Below are 20,190 nucleotides of genomic sequence, written 5' to 3'. Positions count from 1 at the left end.
TTGCTGTGGTCCAGGTTAGGCCTTTTTGCCTAGAAGTGTAATAACAAATTCATTTTTCCTCATTCTTCGTATAAAAGAGAAAAAGAAGGTCCTCCGTGTGCACACAGAGACAAACATTTAGCAAGCAAACGGGTCATTATCAAGACAACTCAGCCAAGGTGCACCGAGGCAAGTGAACAGCGCTTTAATTGGCCTAATGTGCGCACGGTGCAGCTTGGATTAAATGAATTTGAACTCTAGCGAAGTGGGAGTAATTAGAGTTAACAAGGGCTTTCCCTGCAGGTCTCACGAATTCTGCCTGCGTCAGTCTTTTTTCGGTCTTCTATGACTGGTGAAGCAGCCTGTGCCTGGCAGAAGCAGCTGGTTGTCACCACATCCACACACGAAATATGGAGAGGGTGGATGAATGAATACAAACAAACAAACAAACAAACCAACGGTGGTGGTACATAAGACATCATCACATGACTTATATATATATATATATATATATATATATATATATATATATATATATATATATATATATATATATATATATATATATATATATATATATATATATATATATGAATTGTGCACACACACACATGGAGCTGCAAAGTTGAGTCCACCTTTGTTGACCCATATCCCACATAAGCTGGAGAGCCTCTTAAACGTAACACCTTGACAACGCTGTCCTTCATCCAGGAATAGAGAGTAGAAATGATGACACAGCGCAAAGTCCGTCCAATGAACAGCGAGCACAGGTCTGCTTCTGAGTGCAGCTCTGTGGGGACACAGTGAAGCATCTGCAAGACAATAAACTGACAACCAAGTCAAAATACATAAATACACACGTAAATAAATATCAGCACAGTCAGACGATACGTTTCCTCACGAAAGATTCTCACAATATGCAGTCTGTGCAGAGAAAAACGGAAATGCAGTGTGGGCACGAAGGAGAAGGATGAATAAACATGCCTTTGGACCGATAAAATAGAATAAGGAGGAGACAAGTAATGGAGACACCAGGGAGGAGAGTATTTTCAAAGGCCTTGGACTTTTTGCGTCGTCCAAGGCACAGAAACTCCCACTAACAAGCCAAACACTTATGCTAAAGAAGTTGTTCTGAGTTTTAGGAGCTCTGTTCTGTCATGCCAAAGTCTTCATTTAGCAAGGTAAAGTACAATTCTCTTTTTAAGGGAGCCAAGTTATATTTAAGTGACGGGGTCAGCAAAACTGCAGCTGTTATTTTCTGTGATTAAAGTGAGAAAAAAATGAATAAATAAAATAATAATAAAAAAGTAATAATATATATATTTTTTAAACTTAAGCGCATAGTGTTTTTTTTAATGAGCTCTGGTGTCATCTAGTGGACAAGTCCTCCACTGCTTTTTCATATTTCCCCCCATTGACGTCAAAAGACTTTCTGGCTAATATAACCTAATATAATTAACCCGCTCAGTAAAGAAAATTATTGTTTCCCTCACAGTTAAACCCTCCTTAAAGGGAAAACCACGGACATTTGAAACACGGGCTGGTTTATAACACTTAACACTAAAAGGCAAAATCAAGCCCGAGCATTGCACTTCCTCTGCACATGCTCAGTTAGACGCATATGCAGTACAAATTTATTAAACCACCTATTCAAAAAAATAAATAAATAAAATAAAAATCAGGAAAACTCAAATATTTTAGTTCTTTATGATGATGATGATTATTACTTTAGCCAAAGCACAACATTCAACCACTTAAACTACTGTCTTTGTTCACGAATTCAAGTAAATATGTATTATAAGTAATATAAAAATAATACTAATGTGGCTTACTATTTTTTCTTTTCCCTTTTTTTGTAACTCAGTGAATTTGACAATAAGTATATGATTTCAATCAAAGAGCTTGTGTATACTGGTGAATTAACTATTAACCAAACCTCACACTCAGTGGTGCTCTGATGAATTTATTAAGCACTTTAAAGCTGTCAGAATAACTTAACAGTAAATGGATTTTTTAAAATCTCTTTTCTTTATTTTATTTAAAAATGTGTCATATGTAACTTTTTTCTCAGATGTCTTTACTGGACACTGCTAAAATTGGATTGATTTGAACTTCTAACAGGTATAACTGGAATAGACTAACAGAAGAAATGAGCAAGATCTCTAACTTTTGGTAATGCCTTGTTACAACTGCCTCTGAGTCCTTGTACTTTTATTACTATTTTTCGAAAAACCTAAATGGTTGGCCTTTGCAGCACGTTGCTCTGAATAAACCTAACTGGGCGTTTGTTCTTTTCAAACATCTGAGCAGCGATGTTGGTTTTACCCTTCTGGTTTATTCCTCTGCAAACATTATTCAGGAGGTTTAATCTCCACCTGCTTAATCATTTGCCTACCCCATAATCTATTATTTGAATTTTGCCACATGAATAAAGGTTTTTCTTGTTATCTTAAAAAAAAAAATCCCAATAGCATGAATGATAAGTAATGTTTTTCAGTTTCAGATACTGTAACACGCCCCTGAACACTGGGATTGTAACCAAGGAGGATTTTACAGCCTGTACTGTTTCCACAGTTGACACTGACATTGAAATAACAGAACGACCCAGCGATCACAAACTTGTTGTTAGGTTCACTCTGGCTGTTATGACTGTTGTAGAATGGACAGATTATGAAACAATGCTCCCTGAGCACAAAAGGCACCCACTCATATTACCCAAACACCTGAACTCGCAGTGGGAGCAAACCACACAGAAGTGATTTCTATTTCCTTTGTGTCTCCAATGATGTGTCCTGCAGACACTTAGTGTGATTTTGTATCACTTTGTGTGTCCTTGTTTGAAATCTCTTTGCAGCGACTGTGTGGCTCGGCTTTGGCTATATTGCACTTTTGCTTGTGTTTATCTCACATTCATGTTCCATTTCGGTCTTTTTGAACTATTCTGTGTATCTTTGGGGTCGTTTTGTCTCTTATTGCAGATGTTTTTGTCTCAGTTTGGTACATGTTGCATCTCTTCATTGGTTGGTGTATGTTTCATTTTCATTTCAAGCAGTACTCAAGGCCTCCCTCGACCAACTGGGCCTAGGGGGCTGTGTTCAGCAGGCTTCTAATCCTTTGGTGGCATTTTTAATAAGCAGTATGCCATAGCAGGAGAAAAACAAGAAGAAAGAGAGCTGGTTTACTGGTTTGATTTCATTAGACTAGGATTAGTGTTAGGGTCTTGAGCAAGTTCTGATCTTTTGACAAACCTGAAGACCCTTTTATTGCCAAAAAAAGATGCAAGAGGTCTATGCGTGTGACAGTGTTTGCACAAAACACGCAAAAAATATGACCAGCTTTCCTGCAGAACTTACTGTACTGCGTGCCTTTTTGTTTGCGGGGAAAAAACAATAGTTACAGTTCCTCAATGCTGGCCTCAGTTTGTGTGCACCCCTGGGAGTGCTGGTGCATGTGTGTGTGCGGGTAACCGTATGGGTGTGTGCCATGGTGCTGTAATGCTCTCACGAGGAAAACAATGGACCTTAAGGGTGCAGATAGAGAGAGCCGGGGGCCCTTCAGCATTGTTTGCATACCAACAGATGTTCATTATCACACTTGACCTCTGTGTTTTTGCTCCTGCATTATGAGAGAAGTGTTCCATGTCAGGATAACAGGGTGTAACACAAAATCTCCACAGATTTGGCCTGTGTAGGATGGTTGACTTAGTTATTTATTTAGTTGTCATGCTTGTATTTGGACGATGAGACTTCCCCTGTCATATTGGAAGTAAATATCTATTAAATATGTTCAAATTAAACAGATAACCGTTTCTGTAGGCATTGTCTTATACGCCTCAAACTTATTTGCCTGCACACCAGGCAAAAAAAGCGCGACAGGAAAGGTCTGGGTTTCTGTTCACATGAACTATTATTCTTTATTTATTTATTTTTTTATCAGTTTCATCAAGACGTGTGGCTGAAGCCAAATGAAGCAAACCGCCTTGTTGCGCAACCATGCTTTCAGCGTTTCTTTCCGCGCGTGTTAGTTTTTCTCCACTGCTACTAGAGGGCGCACAGAGCTCGGCATCGAGAAAGCGGAAACTCGTACTAGCGATCCTTTCAAAATAAAAACGTGAGCTTTTTTTTTTTAAATTTCTTTCAGAGCGAGCCTGGGTGAGACCTCTGAAACAGTTTCAGTGTGTAAATTCTCCCCGTTTCTAATACGAAATGGGTAAATAGATTTATTAAGATGATTATGATATGTTGCTGTATAGAGATTAGCTAGCTAAGGGCACATCTTAACCTGTACAGGAACCATGGCTACAGGAGCCGAGATAACCTAGCTGACTATCCGCTATTAAAAAATTGCTAATAAAAACTAATAATAAAAAGCCATCCTGAAGGCCCGTGCTTCTAATATAGTCGATAAAATGTAATAAATTCTTCTGTAAGCTCTATTTGAAACATTTTGTTTTGGCGGTAACAAACAGGAAGAGTGCTGTTTTTTTCTAGCTAGCTTTTTTTTTTTTTAAGTGGGCGCTAAAGCGGAATGGAGGAGGATGGGAACAGACGAGTGTGTCCCGGTGTTTCCAGCTCCTGATAGTTTACTGCGGCGGAGCAGAGCATACTGTCAGAGGGGTTTTGCAGAGCTCATGACGACTAGCAGACAGACGAGCCAGCGGGACACGAGAGAGCGGCGGGGGGCTGGAAAATGGGAGCGGTGAAGTGAAAAAAAGCAGCCGAAAAGCGGACTGCCTGGATGGAAGGCACCAAAGTAAGTTCCTGGAAACACAGAGTAATGAGAAAAGTAACAATGTCGCGTTTTCCCCCTCTTCTTTTTTACCCTCTCCCTTCTTCGTCTGCTTATTTTTTGTCTTCCAAGCTGTTAAATGTTGTCGGACAGAGAGCCCTGAGCAGAGGAGGGTGAGACATCTGGCCAGCTCAGATTTCACGTTTGCCTCTGTTTAAGAAACCGCCCCTGGTGTCTCGACTGACCCGACCGGGCTCTTGCGTGTCGTTAGCTCATGCTGTCCGGACACAGAGGGAGAAATAAACTTTATGGTGCTTGTCTGCTGTGAACGATGCGCGCTGAGGTGACACGCAGAGCTGCAGTGACAGCTGAGAGGGGCGGGGTTGGCAATAAAAGTATGTAAACTGTTCTTGGAAATGAGCATGTGAGGTTTTTTTTTTTAAAAGTTATTCTAGTGTATTTAAGCAAAAGACCCCCCCAACCCACCCCACCCCCAGCTCTGCCACGTACAGCTGCAGGAAATTTGATCTGCAGACAGAGGTGTCCGTGCAGTGCGTGGGTACCCGCCTCCCCTCTCGCAGGGCATGGCACGACGGTTTAAGTTGTGGCAATGCTGACAGAGCTGCGGCACTTTTTGCGAGCGTTTGGTCGGCTTTTTACGATGAAAAAGAGGAAGAGAAACTCTGACACTGACACAAAGCCATAAATGAGAGAGAAGAGGATATATAGATGAAAATAGAAGCAAATAAAAGCTCTGCACTCACATTTTCTTCACATTTACTGATGCAGTCCAAATCCCCTCCTTTGAGCTTGACCAATATTTTTTTTTGGAGCCGATATTGATTATGTCCCCTCCAACAATACTGTCATTGTTAAATCGGTGAGTATTCTTTATTTTTATTTTTTTTATTTTTTTTCTATATATACACAAAAAATGAACAAACAGTATATTGAAGTTGCATTAGAAAGGTGGAAATGATTGGGCTAGTGCTGGGGAAATATTGGCCTGTTTGACAGATTTCAGCTTCAGGCCAAAACAAGATTAAATCTGGACAGCGTTGGAGAAATTTGGCCTTTCTCGCTCAGGATGGGCAATTCAAGAAACAGCACTGTTTGGCCAACAGTGCACAGTTGTAGCAGAGTTTGGGGTTTTTATGCTAGCGCTACCCAGCAGTAAGGTTTGTGCTAGATCGCCTATTTGTTATTATTAGTAGTTTTTTTTCTCAAAATTCCTTTGCTGTAATTGTGTTTGGCTTTGCCTGTTTTTCCTCTTTGTGTTTTCATCTTCTTCTTTTGGTTATGGCTCATCTGCCTCCATCTCACCCTGTCCTTAGCATCCTCTTCTGGCACACCAACCCTTTGCATGTCCTCCTGCATGGTTGTACTATTTGTATAGCAGCAACAAATCCACAGGCGGTATCAAAGACGTAGCCTTTTAGGTTTGTGAAATTCCATACTGACGTTATTGTCCTAGGTTTTTTTTTCCATTTTTTTTTTCTTAATTTCTTTATTCATTATTGCCATCTTCTGGCTGTATAGAAGTGTTATATCTTATCAGGCAGAGGTAATGTGATGCAGTGAATTCAACTTTTTGTAGCATTTTTCTAATCACACTGACAGCTAAAAGCAGTAAAAGCACTACAAAAAGACCATGTGATGTGGTGACCTGTTGGGGGGGAAAGGGGTAGCAGCTTAAATTACCTTCTCCAAATAGTCAGGATGGTCTAGGAGAGGATACCACCTGGGGAGTACATGCAGGGGGGAGTACATGCAGGGGAGGAGTTATCTGGTGTTTTTTTTTTTTCTTTCCTCCATATTTGTGTTATCAAATATAAAACCGACCTTGTAAGGAGCTGGCAAGATAAAGACTATTTTAGTGTTTAGTACCTGCTTAGTCAAGAGATGTAAACCTATGAAAATTGCAGAATGACACTACTTCTAAACTACCCAGAGTTAATCTTTCCTGGTTGAATGGGCTGATACTAACTGACTGATGTCTCAGGCAGCTAGTTTTGGCTACAGTACTAGATTACTATTACTGCTGCATGGCTATGTAAGCAGCATTTTCATGCTGTACCTGCTGATGATTATTCTACCAGCCTTGTAAACTTTTTGGTAATTTCTACTAATATATATGTGTATAAAATGATCACATACTACAATTACCTGTGTAAAGAGGCCATCCAGATAAACATCCAGCGAGTTATTTTTATTCTGAAGTACTGTCCTGCTAGCTTTTCAGAGTGCATTGGGATGAATGTGATTAGTCTCTTTGCCTCAGATTTTATTTATTCGCCAGAACTGCTGGCGTTTCATTGGCACCTAATTGTTTTAAAACACTTAAGCAGTGCTGGTTTAATTCAAACTTCTCGTCTCCACCTCATTGTCATGCATTAATTTGGCTTAAAAGGATTAGTGCAGCATCCATCTTCTAATTACACACTTTTTAGTCTTCAGCTTGAAGATTAAATTGGGACAGAGAAGTCTCAGTGACATAACGAATACATCAGAGCACTGGAGGATGCTAAACGCATTGGGGGCTCAAAGAGGTCTGACTCAGATGGAAATGAATACATTTTAAATGGGAGGACTAAATAGAGAGATAGTTAGATAAGTAACGCTTTAAAATGTGCCTGCAGTATATTTGTATTCTACAAATTTGGTTACATTTAGATAAAGAAGACACAGTAGAAAATCTTTTATTTGAACTTGCACAAGGATTTTGCTTGCAGGCAAATAAAAGCGATGCTTTTCGATTGACTTTTGACACATTTATCTGATAAGTCTGATCACACTACAGCAAATTGAGCAACAGTGTGATAATATTTTGCAAAACTCTTGCAAAGATAAGATTGATCCCATAAAAATAATCACTGTGCATGTGTTCATATATAACTAATGGCTGATAAATCCTCAGGGGCCAGCAGAGGTTAATGTGCGGCTTTCACGGGATGAAGAGGTGTGAGAAGACCTCTGAAAGCGAGAACATGTCGGAGGCTGATTTCACAGTCCTTTGCCAATTGCCCTCTCAGGGGGGCTTTTGTAGCTCGTGCTGCTGTTGGATAATTGCAGCAGTTAGAATGTGTCTGATCTGGAGGCGCTGCCTGCAGTGGTTTGCTGTTAGCTGAGATTTATTGGCAAGAAGCTGGGAAGCACACCTGGCGCAGAAAGTTCAGCACTAATGCGGAGGGAGCGAACAGTGGAGGAGGGGGAGAAGGGTTGATGAAAGTGGCTGGATAACCACAGAAGTGACAAACTGCTGAAGAGCACTTGGTTTTACAGTTTTCCACATATAGGCCACGTCCACACTAGCCCGGATAGATTTGAAAATGACGTTTTCGTCTGAAAACGCTCCGCATCCACACTAGCGTTTTCAGTCATTTTCACAGAGTTGTGCGTCCACATTGAAATAGCCAAAAATGCTTACTTTCCAGCATTGCGCATGCGTGAAACGCAAGAAGATTCGGCCTGCCTCATTTCTGTCTGCCGTTTATTTACTTTCTGGCTCGTTGAAACGTCGTGGCAAAAGTTTTTTTTAAATGGACTAACAATGAGGTGGAGTTGTTGCTGCGAGTAACACAAAAGTACAAAGTTGCAAAAGAGTGAGAATTAAATTATTTGAAGCATGTACAAACTGATATCAATCTTTAATAGGGCTGTCAAAATTGAGAGCAAACAAAACAACTGCTGTATAATGTTCTCCGCTATCTTTGTTGAATTGGTCACATGACTGCATCACATGACTAAAATTCGTCATCGTTTTCGAAAGTCTCCATTTTCGCTGTCAACACTGCGACGCGAAGCACCGTCTTCAAGTGTATTCGTTTTCGAGAGCGTTTTCAAAACGCAGTCTCAGTGTGGACGGGAGGCCAAAACGGAGAGAAAACGATGAGAAAACGATTTTCAAACGAAAACGCATTAGTGTGGACGTAGCCATAGTCTGCCTATAGCATTCCTCTCTGTAGTTCCAGGTTGGGCTGAAGTAAAAGTTCTGTGTCCGTGTGCCTACGTAGAGCCTACATCTAGGGGTGTTCAATGTGCTCCTGTAAACTCATAAAAAAAACCTGTATAATTGAGCTTATTGGAAAAAAAACATTGAATATCAAAAATACAGCTGGGATAGGCTCCAGCGCCCCCCGCGACCCTGAAAAAAAGGATAAGCGGAAGCGAATGGATGGATGGACAGTATGAAAAGTACAGACGGTGGCAGCAGTGCTTTCATTGCTTCTAACACTCACTTGAGGACTTTATGTGTTATAACCTCACTGTTTTCCACGCCTGGCTGGTGAACCAGCAACAGCACAAGCACGAGTAGCCCACAGACCGGTTGTACCACATACTTTGGTCACTGCCTCCATCTGACAACAGACCAAGGTCATTTTAGTTTACTAAAACTGGATGTGAAAAACATTTTAGGTAACTAAAATAAATATAAAAGACCTTTTGAAAAAAATTGAAATAAACTGAAAGGATTCTGTGAACTACAAAAATTTGGAAGAAATTTAAATTTGATCAAAACTTGCCTTATGAGACATTCATGGACTTGCTTTTTGAGACTTTAGATGTCTACAAGACTGAGAGTCAACTGCTTTCATTGTTTTTTGTTTTTTTTTGTAATACCTGTGCTGAAATCTTGCCTCTGACATATGTCCTCCACACAATCATAAATAATAAAAACTAAATCCAAGTCTGAAACTAATAGAAACTAGCTCTCTATGGTCTGCTAACCAGTGTTAATGAATTTTGATTCGGTTTTAGTCCTAGTCTTATTTTCCTTGATATTAAATGTGAATTTTGTCCTTATGTCTGCGCTTCTCTTCCACCCACACATGGGTGGAGCCAGCTGTACCATTTCCCATTTTAAAAAAAAAAAAAAAAAAAAAAGATATTCTGATTGGATTTTGTATCTCCAAAATATTTTCATCTAGTTTTTATTTGATGACAAAAGTGTCGTACATTTCATCAAAGTTTTTTCATTTTTTTTCTTGTGTTCATCTGGGGGAAAAAAAGCCATTGATAAAAAACAATGATAAAAATTGTTTGTCGTGAAAGTAAACAGTGTTGCTAATGCACTTCAACTGGGAAATCAGTAGACCTAAACCATTCTTTATGGCAATCAGTTTTCATACATAAGATTTTAAATGTAGACTCAGAGAGATCTTTCTTGAATGAATTCATTAGCAGCTGTGGCTTAGGAGGTAAATTGTCTACCAATTGGAAAGTTGGATGAACAAATTTGTGGCTACTTGCATCTGCATGTTGAACTGTTGGGCAAAATACTGAACTCCCAAGTTGCTCCTGATGCATCTATGTGAGTGTGTGTGATTGGGTGAATGAGCCTTTTAGTTAAAAAAAAATAAAGTTGCATGTGAACTGTGCTGCTTGTAAAGAACTCAGCGTTCCAACGTGCCCCTTCATGTCTGGTCAAAACGTGCAGCTCGGGGGACGTGCACAGTCCGCACTTGGAACGCACAGTCACGGCTTTCTATCGCTTTTACAGATTAACCAATAGCAGTGTGTACAGGGGTCAAAACAGCCAAACACTGCACAGAGGTGAGCGGCTTTGGCTGAGCAGACTTTGAGCCCGTTGTAATCGGCACGCATATGTTAAACAGCAAGTAATGTGTAACTACGCTCCTCACGCTCATACATAATGTAAGGGAAATAAATTTTAACTCTTTCTAGGTGTTACTGAAAATGCATTTTGCATTTATTGGAAAGCCTTAAAATTAAATGCATTCATACTGAATTTTGTGCTCTTGGTAATGTCCAATAAAAAAGTGGAACTTCTAAGAGTTTTTTTTTTTTTTTTTTTTAAATTTGTAACAACATGACAGTTATTCTAGTTTACTTATTTAAAAACAGGAGGGCAAGGGTGTCATTTTCTCATAGCTATACTGGTGCAAAGCTGCAGGTTTTATCTTTTAACACATACTCTTCTGTGTAATGCATGCAACAACTTCACCATGACTTTTCACTTCTAACTATTACACAACTCTTAACCTGTGTGTGTGTGTGTGTGTGTGTGTGTGTGTGAGTGTACTTGTTGCCTTAGTTGAACTGCGTGACTAGACACTGTTAAGCTCCCATTCATTCCGATACACACAGAGGGAGCACACAAGAGCTGAATATAGGTATGACTGGCTATTCTCTGGTTTGGTCTTGGTTCAGTTTTGCAGTATTTTTATTGGATGATTATATATTTATTCTGCAATTTATTCTCTTTTTAAAGCTTTCTAAAATTGTGGAGCAATTTTTAAATTTCAGTCATTTCATTTATAAAGTTTCTTTCCGTATTTGCTGTGCTTTACAGTGCAGTCACATAGAAATAGCATTTCAGAAGGAGAAATTGTTTCTGACTGTGTCTTCTTAATACACCGAGGCTCAGAGGATGTGGGCACATCTCTCTTATTTTTTTTTCTCCCTAATTTCAAAATGGATCAAAGATTTACGATACACTCAGTTTTATAACTATGCGTATGCATTCTAGTGAGTTGACTAAGAAAGTGCAAATGAACTCATTGATCAAAGAAATTAGGTCACACCCATTGGGAAGCCAAAAGAGAGAGGGAGAGAGACAGAGAAGGGGGAAATTGGGGCTACTCAAGTTGCACAAATAAAAGCGTGAAGTCTTTTTCTCAGAGCTATACAAAAGCCTTCACAGCTCCTCAAATTTCTAAAATCCAGGTACTCTGTTCGGTAGTTCATGCAAGGTTGGATTTGATGGTGAGTGAGAGGTGCAGTTTCTCCAGATGGCAACTGTGCCCAGGAACCGTTTTTAACCTGGCAGGCAGGAGTGTTGTTAAGAGGGCTGTTAATGTAAATAGTGAATTTGTTCTCTCTCCAGAGAATAATGGCTCTCTTGCTGTGGCTCGGTCTCTCGCTGCTGGCGGACGCCCAGTCCAGCGGCGTTAAGAACTGCCATCCTGGTTGCCATTGTGAAGTGGAAAGCTTTGGTCTCTTCGACAGCTTCAGCTTGACCAAAGTGGACTGCCGAGGGCTGGGACCCAGCGCCTCCATGCCCATACCAATCCCGCTGGACACTGCTCACTTGGACCTGTCCTCCAATGAAATGGGCCCACTCAGTGACACTATGTTGGCTGGTCCAGGCTACACCACCCTCATCAGTTTGGACCTCAGCAGCAACCACATTACAAAGGTAAGTAGTTTAAAGAACTCCTATATATGTCCTTGACCCACTAAAGACTAAACTTTTACTGGTGGTTTTTCAGGCATTTGGGTTCTTTTTACTGTTTTTTTTTTTTTTTTTTTTTTTTTTTTTTTTTTAATTGTTTTGTTTTTGTCATTTGCTGTGTTGCTTTCTGTGTTATTTGCCCAGATTTTGATGTGGCATCTTGCCTGGGATTACCGTAATGACCCTTATATCACTGAAAAGCACAGAGTTGCTGCTTTCAGGAGCCATTGGAAGTTTTGTTATTGAGCCAGTAGTTCAAGAGTTACAATAGTTTGACCTAAAAGTTTAACCTAAACCCATCGAGCACGCCAACGCTCCAATTGGGAGGATTATAGTACTAGTGTAATAATCTTCTGGTACAGTGCTGTAAAAAAAGTATTTTCCTCATTTCTGATTTCTTATTTTTTCTTTCAGATCATCAAACAAATTTTTAATATTAGTAAAATATAACCAGGGTAAATACAAAATGAAGGTTTTAAATGAATGTTTCTTATGGGAAAAAAAGCTGTCCAAACCTACCTGGCTTTGTGTAACAAGGGATTTGTCCCCTGTTAAATCATGATTTGCCAAAGATTCCAAAGAAGGAGAATGTCCGGCTATCAGTTCAAGCCTTGAAGTTCAAACACACTTGTGTTTTGCAGCAGGGCAATAATCTGAAACACACCAGCAAGTCAGCCTCTAAATGGCTAAAAAAAAAACCAAAATGAAGGTTTTTGGCCTAGTCAAAGTCAAATTTTTTATGCCTGTTTTTTAAACAAAGATTTATAACTTGGGCTGAATCTGCAGTGTTTTGTAAATTCTACCAGCTTATTCTCACTTAGATTCAGACATACGCAGCTCAGACCTGCTCCCTACTGCCAGCTAGTTTGGAGTGTTATCTCAAGTTTTTAAGGACACAAAATTGATGGAGCCTGATACACAGAGCGGGGTGTTGAGAGAGATAGACGAAGCCAGTTAAAACCTTTTTCACAGTTCACTGGACCGCTAATGGAGCACAATGGACATGCAGCTTTGTAGCTAACACCTCTTCTAGCGTCAGAGATAACAGCTCAAGTATTTGCCCTTTCTGGTCCCATTATGGTGCAGGCTCCACCAGTCTCACAAAATAAATGAAAATATTTACTTGCAGCTTACTGCTCAGTGTTTATTCCTTCTTTTTATCTTTGTTAACTTGTTTCCTTCCTTCATACTTCCAGATAAGCCCCAGCGCACTGTCCAAGCTGCGTTATCTGGAGTCTTTGGATCTGAGCCACAACAGCTTGGAGAGCCTCTCGCCGAGCTGTTTCTCTGGACTCCCCCTGGTTGAAGTTGACCTCAGCCACAACAGCTTCCGGGAGTTTGACTTGGAGGTGTTTGCTTCCAAGGTTCACAGTGAACCTGTTAGTGTGGATCTGTCTCAAAACAAGCTTGTTTCAGTCTCTGCTGCTTTGTACGGCCGAGTTTTACACATCCAGAGCTTAACTCTGTCGTCAAACCAGCTGTCGAGCGTGCCGAGCCTGGCGGGACTTCTTCTGAGGTATCTCAATCTGGATGGAAACCCCATCAGACAAATCACAGAGGGAGCCTTTGCTCAGCTGAAAGATCTGGTTTATTTATCTCTGAGTGGCCTCCCCGAACTCGAACACATCAGGCCAATGGGCTTCAAAGGTCTCCAGAGCCTGCAAGTTCTGGATCTCTCAAACAACCCGAAGCTCAAGAGCCTGAGCCCCACAGTGTTTAGTGGGCTAGACTCTCTGCAGGAGCTGAATTTGACCGGTTCTGGCGTAGCATCCTTGCCAGCTAACATGCTGACCCATCTGCCCAGCATTAAGAGTATCACACTGGGACGAAACAACCATTGCTGGAGGACCCAGAAACAGGGACTGTTCCACCGGCAGATGGGGCAGGTCCAGCATAACGAGGTGCTGACCTGTAACACAGACGGCATTGTGCTGTGAGGGAATGGACTGCTTCTTGGAGCCTTGATACCAGAGCTGTGCCTTCATTTGCTTAGAGATGAAAACACTTTTATTTGTGTGTGTGTGTGTGTGTGTTGCTCTTATTAAGTCACAGGGATATTTTGGAGCGTCTTTTAAAGATCTGAGGTAGCCTTCATGAAGTATCATACATGCTGTATCTTTTTAAAACGCAGTCTCTTTTTATGTAGCACATTTTCTTTAAAATGCAGTGTTGTCTAAACTGGTAGAGAACCTGTCATGAAGTCACAACTTAAGCAATGTTTATACATTACTTAAAGTACTGGAGTGTACTTCATGTACGCTCAAGGGATTTTACACCACACCACTGCATTTCTCTGTAAATTTGCTGGTGTAGTTTGAGTGGTATGCAAATGTCCACTCACATATTGCTTCCCATTAGCTTTTAATGGATATCCTAACTTAATAATGACCAAATGAACAAAAAAAGCCAAAAAATATAAGCACCATACTTTGCTGAAGTGACATAACTGCAGGTATGAAAAAAGACAGTCCATAATGAATGTGCCATCTGCATTGATTGTGGCACTAGTACACCTCTTCATGGACAGGAACACTGTGGGAAGGCAGCCCACTCTTCAGTCAGTGCAGCCCAGAGTTGCTGCTGAATCTGTGGAGAGGAACTCCACAGGTTTCATGTGGTTGAGATCAGGGCTCATTGCTCATTGGCATCTTGTCTGGCGGTCCGCCCTGCCTCTGTCATTCTAATGGGACGATCATGGTCAGGTTGCCCCAGATGGGATTTTTTCCAAACCTATGATGGCTTTTTCATAGGGTTGGGTGTGTTTGATAGAGGAGTGGCCATCTGGGGTACTTTGGGTAAAGGCATTGTGACACTCTTTGCTAAAATAAAATGTTGGGAATTATCAAAAAAGCAACCCCACAATAGAGAAAAACTCTTCCCAAATTGGGCCAAAAGTAGAGTGGTGTGTTATTAAATCCCTTGAGTGTACTTCAAAGCGGACCACATTACGATTTAATTGCACTTATTAGATTTGCGGTATTGTTTTATAATAATGCACTTAAACCTTTGGAAAATATCATTCCTTCAAAGTGTTGCTGAGAACGACAGCACTGAGGGACTTTTGTTGACCGGTGACCACTAAGATTTTTCATGTGATATTGAATGTGACGCTTGACAGAAAAGGTTAGGGGAGGGTTTTCTTTAGAAGACTGATACCACTCTTATGTTTTTAGAATGAAGTTTATCTTTGCTCAAAGACTGGACGCAGAGAAAGCAGACTAGCTCTGTTGGAAGAACCAGCTTTCCACCGACAAGCCACCGGTGCCTGATCCGAAAACTGGTTCCACGCACTCCCACCGAAATGAGACTGATACCAAGAAAAACTGCTTTTCTTACCGCTGTTGATGACATCAGATGCTACAAATTCTTAGATCATTCACAGATTCTGTCAGTATCCCACGGATTATTGTTCAACTTTTCCTGCGTAGCACTAACAATCTCCAGCGCTCAAACCTATTTAATCGTCAGCCGGTGATTAAGAATCACAAGCACCATCATTGCAGCACTTGAAGTAAGGTTTATTTAACATGTCCTTGCCTGCTTTGCTTATTCCATGGAAACACAGTCCACCTACAAGAGATACAACCCGTTCATTTGCTGGATTTTCTCACTTTTTTGTACAGAACCAGGCTGTCTTCGTAAAACCCTGTATTCAGTCTTAATGTTAAGCTACGCCAACAGTGGCTGCTGGTTAACGCAAGTATTTCACACAAAAACAACTCCCCCAAAAAACATTGAACTCTAGAATCCAGGGAGCAGATTCCTTTAAGTGCGTGGGAAACAAAGTCAAGTCTTGCTACACATGCTGAGGGTAAAATTCTTTTCCTTGTTACACCCACAAAATGACCATTTCATTACTTGATTTTTTTGTTTGCTTGTTTGTTTGCTTGTTTTTTGTGCCCATTGAGCCCGAGCTGAACTGTTCCTTTCCACAGCTACACTACAAAACAGGACGTAAGCGTCCTTGACCGTGCAGACCTGGAGTTGCTGTTACTCCCGGTCACATTGTCCTCCATCTGAGCGGGATGGTTTTCATAGCAGATTGGCTCATATCCAGTATTATTATCACTTGTTATCACATACTTGGTGATGAAAAGATGCCAGTATGTGTTAATGTTTAAACATCGAGCAGCGCTGTGCTTACCTTGGCATTCCTGTGGCATTCAGTGCAGCCTCAAGACTGCACATTAGGGTTTTATTGATGTCTGCAATCTGTAAAGGCGCGATATTTGAAAGCATATCCAATCTTTTCAGTTTAAGTGGAGGAGACTTTATATTTGTATGTATGTAACTATGCTGTATATAACTTTATATAAAATGTGACTATTCTTACATCCTTTGACTGCTTTAATTCTTTGTGACGTAAGAATGGGAACAATTATTCTGTGTACCGGCCGAGGAAATGAAACGCATTCAAAACTGAATCGCATGCGAGGAAATATTGTGTCAGTGTCTGTGCCGCATTTAACATTTTGCTCCAGTTTTTCATAGAAAGTGTGTGCAATATGTGCCTGACTCACAGCAAAGGGTGTGTCTCTGCAGGACACGAGGAAAAGCTTAGATCTCTGCGGTTTGTGTCGCTTTCACAACTCAGAAACTTTATTTACACGCATGCGCAGACCCATACGGGCACGCTTGTGCTCCTGAATAGCTTTTAAAAAAAAATTGGGACACGCACAAAGGTTTGTCAGGCTTATATGCCACAGTGCGCTGGTAACCTGCCAAGGAGGTGACAGCGAAGGAGCCGAGCTGAGAAAGGAGAAAAGGGGGAAAGAGAAGTGGGTGTCCGACACGGCAGCTTGCAGATTTTCTGTGTGTCTGTGTGTGTGTTTGGCAACAAGTGGTATCCAAGATGGAAAAACGTCACACTGTGCCCTGTGTTCTGTGACACTTTGTTCAAACTACAAGAAAAAAACAAAAACAAAGGGGGAAGAAAAGTGACTAATTAACGGATTTTCAGAGATTGCATCAGAGGCCGACCACATGTGTTACATCTTGAAAAATGACCTGGAGAATACAGAGGGTTTATGGGTAAGTTTGCTTATGTCATGCAGTTCTAACTTGTGAGTGGGACCCTCAGTGGATTGATCCCACAGCACAAAACTTTTCCAGATGTTTTTTTTCTTCTTTTTTTCCCCCTGTCTTGTGTGATGCAGTGTTGTGTTTATACCTAAGGAAGCAATTCAAAAAAAAGAAAAAGAAAGCAATCCCAGCTGTATTCAGTAGTGGCACAATAGCTTAAACACTTTCAAAAAATCCCTCTGGTTCTATAATCATAACACTTATTTTAAGCATATAATCCAGTGTCCAGAAATGTTTGTGTGAAGTGTAATAACATGTTTAAGAGTGAAAATATGAATAAGACCTTGAGCAGAAAGCTATCCAGGATGGAGACCATGTGTCCGTTTACACATTCCACCGTCGCCTAACAATGTTCCTCTGTGTCTTCAGGGGCATGCACAGATGTGTTGAAAAGGAGCAGAAATGAGCTGTCATGACATCTGTAAGATGCATCACAGTCTAGTACATCCTTGTCTCAGAAGGAAATGCACAGTGGAACATATGCTGCTTATTAATGCAAATAATCAGCCAGTGACACGACAGAAACTCGGCGCATGAAGTTCACGAAGTTTACACGGTGTTATCAAAACTGGACAGTAAAGGAATAGAAAAATGTTGCCCAGCCTGATGAGTCTGCAATTTCTGCTGCGACGTTCAAACAGCATGAAAGCCTGGATCCATCCTGCCTTGTATCAGCAGTTCAGACTGCTAGTGGTGGTTTTTGGACCCTTTGGTACCAACTGGGCAATGTGTAAAAGTCACAGCCAGACAGTATTGATGTTGACCATGTCCATCCCTTTATGACCACAGTGTACTCATTGTCTGATGGCTGCTTCCAACAGGGAAACACGCCATGTCACAAAGCTCACATCATATCAAACATGACAGTGACGTCACTAGTGAAATGTCCTCCACAGTCACCAGATCTCAGTCCAATAGAGCTCCTTTAGGATGTGGCATAGGGTAAATTCACATCGTGGATATGCAGCTCAGAAATCTGCAGCAACTGTGTGACGCTGTGTCAGTATGGACCAAAATGCAGGAATGTTTCCAGCACCATGTCGAATCTATGCTACAAAGAAATCAAGACGGCTCTCAACGCAAAAGATTCTCACAGATCGAAAAGCAACCAAGATCTTTCAGTTTGACGTTAAAAAAAATAAACTGGAGGTCGGTGACATTTATGGGTACAAAGAAAGTTAAGTTCCCATGAAGGTAAAAAAACAAACAAAAGGAAACAAAAAACCCCACAGACCTATCTAAACATGTTTTATCTCATCTAATCTGTAGTCTGAAGTCACGTCATCAAGAAAAACAACCCTCCCCTCACCTGATTTATCTCACGTTCTGCCTCTCAGATTCGACACAGCCACTTCTACCACTTTTCATTCTCTTTGTTCCTCATTGTAAAGCCCATAAGTTGTAAAGCAATGGCTTTAAGCAGGATAATTAATATTTATTTGACTTTAGGCACAGTGGCGCAGGACACGTGAGTGAAGAATTCAAAAGGAAGTGACTTGTTTCTCTGCAGTGGTCTGGCTGTGAGATGTAATTACTTCAAAGCAGAGGGAAGCTTTGAACTGTGAATAATTAATTCAGGCAAGCAGAACCAGGGTGTTTTTATTAAGTACTCTGTTCTTGCTTGAACAACTATCACACAAATGTAATTTGACCTTCCCGGAGAAATCCTCCAGAGAATCAAGCCATCCAAGCAACTAATCCACTTTTGCTTCATCAATGAGCCCATATTGCTCTGAACGCTGCGAGGTTTTAACTCTTTATTCTCTCTTTTTTCAGTTTTCAAGTTTTCATGTCACAGCAGTGACATTTGGATGCTTTGAAATGCCCTCAGGCTTGTGTGCTGCTGTAACAATAGGCACCAAGGTACTGTGTCAGCGAACTGCAGAGGTTTTGTTTTCCAGACAAACAAAAGATCCGCTCAACTTGTCACAGGCCACAAAGAGCTGCTTGTTTTTTGTTCTGAGAGCCACTAAAGCTGCTGAAGTCTGTACTGCTCCACGGCATTATTGTGCACAAATGACACAACAAAAATCACGTTTAAACTCGGATTGCCATGTAAAAAGGGGCGATGTTTCAAACAGCGGTCTGCAACCTACATGTTGATTGGAAGCCTTTTACGCATGAGGTAAAGCTTCCTCTAAATCACTCCTCCGTGAAGCAACAAGGTAGCTGTGATTTGCTGCTTCAGATCTTCAGATGCTCTTGTGTATTTTTGCTTGTGCTGAACAGATGCCCTGAGTGCCGCTCAGACTGTTAAAAATACTTTCTTTATTTTCACACTCATCAGACACAGTGGGACTCGTCCACATGTCAGCAGTGCATGGAACAGGTCTGATTTTCAAGTTTCAAGGTTACCAGTCCAGGCCTGAGCCTCCAAACACTCACTGCACCACCTATTCTCTTTCATCTAGCATTCAAACTCACATGTCGATGGATGACTTGGGGTTCAGCCTCTTGCCTGAGAATGCTTTGAAACACAGTCAGGGATTGAAGCGTCAACCTTCCTACCGAGCCCCACTCTACGTCCAGAGCCACAGCTGCACTTTTTCTTTCACTTTCAGTGTACAAATAATTAAAAGCCGTGATTGAAACATTTTAGATTATTCCTGTCTGAAATAAAAGTAGTTTAAAAAAACATGATTATACTTAACTGGTAAATGGCTACATATATAGATTACAAGTACTGGTCTACGGCTTTCTACTCAATTTGAGCACTCAAAAGGCTTTCTACTACAATCACCCAGTCACACACACATATTTCTACAGCACTCTTATCTATGACTAAGCGCTTTTATCTGGCATTCACATGCGCTTACTCCAGTGGAAGCATTGGGGGCAATTCAGGGTTTAGTATCTGACCCAAAGATACTTCAACACAGGAGTCGGAGATTGATCGTCCAACCTTAACTACTATATTTACTCATTCATTGCAGTAGCTAAAGTATTTATCTTATCTTATAAATGACCCCAATAGATTGGTCTCGGTTTCAGTTGTGAATGAAGGTTGGCCTTTATTTTGTAAAGAGTTTCAGGTTGTGTTTCGTCCACAGCGTAGGAGCGTTTATGAGAGACGATGGTGATTCTCCACGTTAAGGAAGAAATCCTGGATTGTATTACTCTCTCTGACAACTGAGTGCAATGATTACAAAGAGGCCCACATGCCAAATGAGAGCTGGAAACAAAAACAGCCTGCAAACTATGAATAA

General features: G+C 40.8%; 1 protein-coding gene across 3 annotated transcripts; it reads left to right on the top strand.

The window, feature by feature from the left end:
* Nucleotides 1–4,497: 4,497 nt before the first annotated feature.
* Nucleotides 4,498–16,236, top strand: tsku (tsukushi small leucine rich proteoglycan homolog (Xenopus laevis)). Of its 3 annotated transcripts, XM_085380020.1 has the most exons (4): nucleotides 4,498–4,731; nucleotides 10,763–10,841; nucleotides 11,555–11,866; nucleotides 13,099–16,236. In XM_085380020.1, the coding sequence occupies exons 3-4, from the start codon at nucleotides 11,561–11,563 to the stop codon at nucleotides 13,837–13,839; spliced, it is 1,047 nt and encodes a 348-aa protein (XP_085236146.1). In that variant the 5' UTR covers nucleotides 4,498–4,731; nucleotides 10,763–10,841; nucleotides 11,555–11,560; the 3' UTR covers nucleotides 13,840–16,236. The 3 variants fall into 3 exon arrangements, with proteins under 3 accessions (XP_085236146.1, XP_085236145.1, XP_085236147.1); XM_085380019.1 differs by lacking the exon at nucleotides 10,763–10,841; XM_085380021.1 differs by lacking the exons at nucleotides 4,498–4,731; nucleotides 10,763–10,841 and adding an exon at nucleotides 4,767–5,587.
* Nucleotides 16,237–20,190: the final 3,954 nt, after the last annotated feature.

This window comes from Rhamphochromis longiceps, linkage group LG14, assembly GCF_057381845.1.
Source record: "Rhamphochromis longiceps isolate RC_006_pf linkage group LG14, R_longiceps_female_GT1.1, whole genome shotgun sequence".
NCBI classification, from domain to species: Eukaryota; Metazoa; Chordata; class Actinopteri; order Cichliformes; family Cichlidae; genus Rhamphochromis; species Rhamphochromis longiceps.
The sequence above is the reverse complement of the archived record's forward strand: the minus strand, read 5'-3'. Positions and strand labels throughout refer to the sequence as shown.